This window comes from Camellia sinensis, chromosome 13, assembly GCF_055761805.1.
Source record: "Camellia sinensis isolate YWXY chromosome 13, ASM5576180v1, whole genome shotgun sequence".
Classification (NCBI taxonomy): Eukaryota; Viridiplantae; Streptophyta; class Magnoliopsida; order Ericales; family Theaceae; genus Camellia; species Camellia sinensis.
The window spans coordinates 33,644,255-33,651,932 of record NC_138973.1 but is presented as its reverse complement, the minus strand read 5'-3'; the positions used below and the strand labels follow the sequence as shown (position 1 = coordinate 33,651,932).

At 33.2% G+C, this 7,678-nt stretch overlaps 1 protein-coding gene across 1 annotated transcript; it reads left to right on the top strand.

The window, feature by feature from the left end:
* Positions 1–4,237: 4,237 nt before the first annotated feature.
* Positions 4,238–7,033, top strand: LOC114301675 (disease resistance protein RPM1). Its single transcript, XM_028246638.2, has one exon. The coding sequence runs from the start codon at positions 4,238–4,240 to the stop codon at positions 7,031–7,033; it is 2,796 nt and encodes a 931-aa protein (XP_028102439.2).
* The last annotated feature ends 645 nt before the right edge of the window (positions 7,034–7,678 follow it).

Genomic DNA, 7,678 nt, shown 5'->3' with positions numbered 1-7,678 from the left:
TTAGTCAACATTTATTTGATATATTATTAAAAGTAAATATAAGAAAAACTAAAAAAATCGATTGAACCAGACCAAACCGGTTATATTTGGTTTGTTTTTTAATAAAAATCAGTATGTGTGTTTTTAAATTTGTTTTTTTTTTTGTTGCTATTTTTGGTTTGGTATCTGTTAGGTTTTTATTCTTGGCAATTCTGTTTGACAAAACTTTTTTCACTTGTAATTTTATTCGTACCTTTATTTCAGTGAGGTTATGAGTTTTTAGATGCGAATCCAACCCGAATTGTGTTTTGCAGAGAAGTTTGTGATGTCTAATTCTTTCAAGTTTGTCACTTCGCTGATTATGTCGGGGATCGAGCTGCATTTTGAAGTTGCTTGTTCGCTCGAGCGGCCGTTTGTGCGCTCAAGCAGAGAATCTTTGGTTTCGGAAGTTTGATCGCCTGCAAAAATACTGGGAGTTGTATTTTTCTGCTCGAGCGGAATTTCCTGCGCTCGAGCGTCAGTTCGCTCGAACGAAGATCGCGGATCAGATTGCTATAAATATGTGTTTCAGTTAGATTTTAGGATTACAGCTTCCAGATTTTCTTTGAGGGTTCTAGGGTTTTCCTCTGGGGCTATCTTTGCTAGTTTTCTTTGATGTTTGATTGAGTATTCAACTCATGATTTAAGAAGTATACATCAAAGGATTGTTTGTTTATTCTATACAAAAGAGAGTTCTTCTTCGGTGGATTCTGGGGAATTCGGGTCTGAAGCTTTGGTGGATTTCGGAGTGGCTCATCGTTGTGATTCGACATCGACGTTGTAGATTCAATGTTGGGCAAGATAGTTCCGAGGTAAAGACCGTAGCGGAAGAGGCATATAAGGGTCGGTTCAATTCGGGCGTAGATTTACTAGGTAATTCAGAGTGCACTTGTGTAATTCCTTTTGTCTTCTTAGTGGATTGTTTTGTGGCTTGGGCCCGTGATTTTTTTATCACAATTGGAGGTGCTCCAATTGTGATTTTTTCACATTAAAATCATTGTGTCGATTTGTCTTGATTGTTTGATTGTGATTGATAGTTACTGCTTAAAATTAATACATAATCACAAATCAATATCTAGGGAATTTCTAGATTTTTTAGTATCAGTTCAAGCACCTTGTGCACCAAACTAAACCGAAGCCGACCGCTTCAACATATATTGTATTTATAATATATATATATATATATATAAAAAATCTAAAAATATAATGATATTAATAAGTATAATAAATTATTAACCTTAATTAATTAATCTTATCATCTTTATAACCTAAGTTTATAAACACTTATTATATATAATCTTAATTTTAACTCATTACTCTTGAAATCTTAGTATTTGTTATTTATTTTTATTTTTTTTGTCTTTATTTTTGTTAATCTAGGAATTGAAAAGTATTTATTAAATGGATAGATATATATATTTGAAATGGTAGACAAATAATTAATTTAATATTTTTATATAGATTAGTGATTTTATTTAAAAGTGGCTCAAATTTGAAAGATCCTAAATCGATTAAACTGCACCGAACTGAGCTGTTTCAATAAGTTCAATTTTGTACTGTTTGATGGGAGAAGCGATTTGTATCGGTATTTAAAATAATAAAACCAACATTATCAGTGCGATGAATCTTTTTACCTAAATACCATATGGAGCCGGTTACATCCTTGACCGCAAGAGTTGTGCCAGCTTCAGCGCACCGAATTAAGTCACTACAACTCTTATTTTATTAACAACTCATGACCAGTTTGTGCGCCAAATTAAGTCTCTATGGCTTGAAGAAACCTTTCAAAATAGATTTATTTCCTACGGTCCACAACCACAAGAATTTTAATGACAAAAAAAAATTGAGCCTAAGACAGCAAACTTTCAAATCTAAAGTCTCAATTCTCATTTACCAAATTAAACCTTGGGTTAATTTTACCCTCCATCCCAATTTATTTGTCCATTTTAAGAAATTCAACTTATTAAGGAGACATGCAATCACTATATTTTAATTCAAATCTTGTAATATTTTTACCACCACTATCTTTTTATTTGAATTTTAAAATGAGTTTATAATGATTTATAGTGGATAATTTTAGAAATCTAAGAAAATTTTGGGTCTATTTAGTTTAGTTTTAGAATAATGATTTAAGTGTGGAGCTATATTTTAAGTTTTGAGTTTTGAGTTTTTGAATTATGATTTGAAAAGAGAAAGTTTGATTGATTATGAATTTTGAAATAATTTGTAATTTTTTTATTTTTATTTTTTTGATTGATTGATGTATAGAATGTGAGAAGAGAGATAAGAGAGAAAAAGTAATTGTTTGATTGATTAATAATAATAATAAAAATAGAAATAAAAATTAAAAAAATAATTTTAAGTTGTATTTTAAAAATATATTTAATTAACATATTCATTAAATTACTATAATTTAAAAATAAAATCATAATTTAAGAAGCAAATCAAACGCTACTAATCTTAAAATAAATGGTGACCAAACTTTTTAAGACAAACCAAAATGAAAAGGTGAAAAGAAAAAAAAAGGGCAGAAGAAAGCGTAACAACTTTTGCATTGCCTTTTCTTCCAAAAACGTGTATGTAGTACGATTTTGATCCATCAATCACGTTCATCTTCGCTTCCCACTTCTTTCTTTTTGTTTTTCCCTTTCATTTTCTCCTTTTTCACCTTTGTCTTCTCGAAAATAAGGTTGGTGATGATGTGCCTTATAGACATAGCATCGTATTGTAAGCCTGTAACGTCTTCAATTTATTTTAATGATCTGGAATGTTTATTGTGTAGGGTTTGTTAAGTAGATCATCCATAAAAAAATTTAAGTTAATTACATATCTGTAACTTATAACAAAATTACATTTATGTTTACAAAAATAGACGGTTAGTATGATTTTAATAATATTTTAGGGTTATTATTTGTCTTGATCATGTGATTATATTTATTCGATTAATTTCATTTTTTACAACAGTAATATACTTAACAAATTTTATAATATTAACGATTTAAATTATCAAAATATGATCAAAATAAATCATACTGAGTGTGACAGCATGGATGCCGTCACTGCACCCACTCCCAGGCCTGTTTTCCCACCACAACTTTCACTTTCTCCATTGGAATACTTTGCTTTGTTTTATTTTGATTCCTTCCTATCCATGTTTTCATTTCTCAATATTTTTTTTGAAAAGAAATTTACAAAAATAAATTTTATATAAAAAATTTATATATGTTGTCATAATATTTTTTAATTATAAATCACACTAATAGGTGTTTTAACTTTAATTTTTTTTTTGGTAAACAATAGAATGCACCCACTCCCAATCCTGTTTTCTCACAACTTACACTTTCTCCATTGGATTACTATTTTGCTTTCTTTTATTTTGATTTCTTCCTTTCCGTGTTTTCATTTCTCAATATTTTTTTGAAAAGCAATTTACAAAAGTAATTTTTATATAAAACATTTATATATGTTGTCATAATATTTTTTAATTATAAATCACATTAATAGGTGTTCTAACTTTAATTTTTTTTTTTTTTGTAAACTATAGAATGTTAATAAGTTAATAAGATTTGTTTTTGCACATGTTAAACTAACACATAATATTTTAACACATTATCTTATTTATGTCACAATCATCTTATTTAGATCACATTACCTCTATATCATATTATTTTAAACCTAACTCATATTTCATATATTTTTAATAAAAAGTTAAAAACTATACTAATATACTCCCCGTCTCAAAATATTAGTCCCTCTTCAAAAATCAAGTATAAAAATAATATAAATTTTTTATTTTGCCCTTCTTTTAAATTAATAAACAATATAAAAAGTACAATTATGACATTGATATTTTCAAAAAATGTACTATCAAAAGGATAATTTTAAAAAATCAATTTTTTTCAAATGTAATACTTGTACTATCAAAAAAAAATTAAATTCTTCAAAAAGAGCCATTATTTTAGGACCGAAAGAGTAATATTTTTCAAACAATCTCATAAATTACAAAAACATCACAATCAACTCAAATTAAACCTCTAACTTTCTCGCTCTCAAACCAACAGTGTAGAATTTGTTAATTAGTATAAAATACTCAAATTTTTATTTTATTTTGGAACATAAGAATTACCTTGACTCTGAGCATTCATTTGTTTGTCCCTTCAATTTTTATTTTTATTTTCCCCTGCGAGAGAAAATTAAGAGAGAGAGAGACAGAGAGAGAATGGCACAAAGTGCAGTGGCCTTCTTGCTTACAAAGCTTGGAAGCTTGATTGAAGCAGAGCTAAAATCGTTGGGTAGAGTTAAGGGAGAAATTGTGTTCATCAGAGACGAGCTTCAGAGCATGAGTGCCTTCCTGAGGGTTGCTGATGCAATTGAAGACACTGATCTAGAGATCCAAGCATGGGTTGAGCAAGTCAGAGACGTCGCTCACGATACCGACGACGTTCTTGATGAATTTATGCTTCGCTTTGCTCATCGTCATCATCGTGGATTCTATGGATCTGTTTGTAAGATCTATTATCAAATTCAGAACCTGAAAGCTCGTCGTCAAATTGCTTCTGATATACAGGACATCAAAGCCAGAGTCATCGATATTGCAGAGAGACGTCAGAGGTATGGTTACAAATTCAGTAGTACCTCAGAGCAAGCCTCAAGCTCCAATGTGGCAAACAATGGCGGATGGTATGATCGAAGAGGTGATGCACTTCTACTAAAAGAAGCTGATCTTGTTGGCATCGACAAGCCCAAACAACAACTCATTGATTGGGTCCTTGATGGTGATTCTCGACTCAAAGTGATTTCTGTAGTGGGAATGGGGGGCTTGGGTAAAACCACCCTCATCAAGAAAGTTTATGACGACCAGGAAGTGAAGAGACAATTCCAAACCCATGCTACGATCACTGTTTCTCAATCATTTAATATTAAAGAGATCCTCACAGGTTTGATTCAACAACTCTTTGATGAAGTTAGACGACCTCTCCCTCACAGGTTCGAAACCATGGACAACAGTAATCTGAAAGCAGTGCTCAAAGAATTCCTCCAAGAAAGCAAGTACGTGCTCGTCCTTGATGATATTTGGAGCTTAGAGGCATGGGATGATATCAAAATTGCATTGCCAAACAGCAACTGTGGCAGCCGTGTGTTGCTCACAACGCGTATTGTTAATGTTGCTTCTACCTCTTGTAGAGAATCCCATGGTTACATCTATGAAATGAAGCCTTTGTCTCAAGAAGAGTCTTGGACTCTGTTTTGTAACAAAACATTTCAAGGAAAGGATTGCCCTCCACATTTAATTGAACTTTCAGAAAGTATCCTGAGACGATGCGAGGGCTTGCCGCTGGCGATTGTGGTGATTTCTGGGCTGTTGGTTTCAAAGGACCAAGGAAGCGTAGATGAGTGGGAGTTGGTGAATCGCTGTCTTGGTGCTGAAGTAGGAGTCAGTTATTTGAAGAAAATATTGTTGCTAAGTTACAGTGATTTGCCTTACTATCTCAAGTCTTGTCTCTTGTACTTGAGTTGTTTCCCAGAGGATCATTTGATCGATTGGATGAGCACGATTCGATTGTGGATTGCAGAAGGATTTGTGGAAGTTAAAGAACTTGGAAAGACACTAGAGGAAGTTGCAGAGGCTTACCTCTATGAGCTCCTTAATAGAAGCTTGATTCAAGTAGCGACGAGAAGACTAGATAGAAGGATCAAAAACTGTCGTATACATGACCTTCTGCGTGAAATCATTCTTTCAAAGTCAAGAGATCATAACTTTCTAACGATAGCAGGAGAAGGAGAAGGAAACATGAGGTGTCCTGAAAAAGCTCGACGACTATCAATTCATAATACCTTACCAGATATACCAGAACAAGGTAAGTGTTTCTCTCGATTACGTTCTTTACTTATGTTTGGGGTAGATGAACCCATGTCTAAGTCCTCCATGCCTCTATTGTTCAATGGTGGGTTGAGGTTGTTAAAAGTTTTACACTTGAGTAGTGCTTCTTTGGAGAGATTTCCAGGCCATGTGGTCAAGTTGTTCCATCTAAAGTATCTAAGCTTGAGAGGAACAAACGTGAAGGTGCTTCCAAAGTCGATTGGATTGCTTTGGAACCTAGAGACGTTAGATCTTAAAAACACGTATGTGAGAGAGTTGCCCATTGAAGTTCTAAGGCTCCAAAAGTTGCGCCATCTTTTGTTATATCATGATGAAACTGGGCATATTTATTTTCCATTTCACTTCAGACATGGCTTTGAGGCACCATCTAAGATAGGAGGCTTGCAATCCCTACAAAAGTTATGCTTCTTAGAGGCAAACCATGCCAACGGTAGCACCCTAATGAAAGAGATAGGAAGGCTGACCCAATTAAGGAGGTTGGGAATTTTGAAGTTGAGAAGAGAAGATGGGGTGGGTTTGTGCTTATCCATTGAGAAGTTAAGCAACCTTCGCTCATTAGGTGTAACTTCAATAGAAGATGATGAGATCCTTGATCTACAATCTCTATCTGCAGCTCCTCAATTTCTTCAACGACTATACTTGACAGGACGTTTAGAGAAGTTACCACAGTGGATAACTTCTCTTCATGGCCTCACGCGCTTATCTTTGTGGTGGAGCAAGTTAAGGGATGATCCACTGAAATCCCTTCAAGATTTTCCCAATCTGGTTCGTCTCTCACTTGCTTATGAAGCATATGAAGGGGAGGGATTGTGTTTCAAGGCTGGTAGATTTCAAAGACTCAAGCGTTTATCCCTTATAAGATTAAAAGGATTGAGATGGTTGACAATGGAGGAAGGTACGATGTCTCGACTTGAAGATCTATACTTCTGGAATTGTGAATTGTTGGAGGAGTTGCCATCAGGCATTGAACATCTATCAAATCTTAAATATCTTGAACTGTCTGACATGTCTAATGAATTAATTTCAAAGTTGAATCCTGGCGTACAAGATGGGGATTATTGGAAAATAGAACACATCCCAAAAGTATGGATTGATGACTCAAAAGATGGTCGTTGGAAAGGAAGATTTCTCTAATGAGAGAAAGGAAATGTTTTTTTTTTTTTAATGTTTAATTTACTAAATTGGATCATTATCACGTTTGGTGCCATTTCTTTTTCATGTTCATATTCATGTTCCTGTTATTTCATTTATTTATTGAATTTCTCACAGTGATTTAGAATTTTCATTTTGTATCTCTTTTTTATTTATTTATATTTTGACGGCTTGCAAATCTAATTTGTAACCTCCTTAATTGATCTCTAAAGAATTATAGAAGCTCTATTAAATTCAAGAGCTATGATAGAGACCCCCTTCAATCACCACCCCCACAACCCCCACAGACACGTGGCGGGTGGTGATTGGAGGAGCAGGAAAAAAAGAAAAAAGAAAAAGAAAATGTAACCAATGAGAGAGAGAGGGGGTCAAAGGGGTGGAGGAAAAAGGGGGCATGAAACATTTTTGTAAATTCAAATTCAGTTGTTTATTTTGCAATTGTAATGATTTTAATTTATATCTGCACAAGTTAAATCGATCTCAAGCGTAATGTAATTTTTATTAGTTTTGTGATTTCTATGAATTTTCGTGTTTAAGCGTTTTTAAGAGGCTAAATTCAAATTTCATCTTGTATTCATGGACTTTTGAGTGGATTTGTATGTGTTTGCCACAATGACTATATTAACA

Coding starts and splice junctions, on each gene's coding strand:
- LOC114301675 (XM_028246638.2), top strand. CDS start 4,238: ATGGCACAAAGTGCAGTGGCCTTCTTGCTTACAAAGCTTGGAAGCTTG.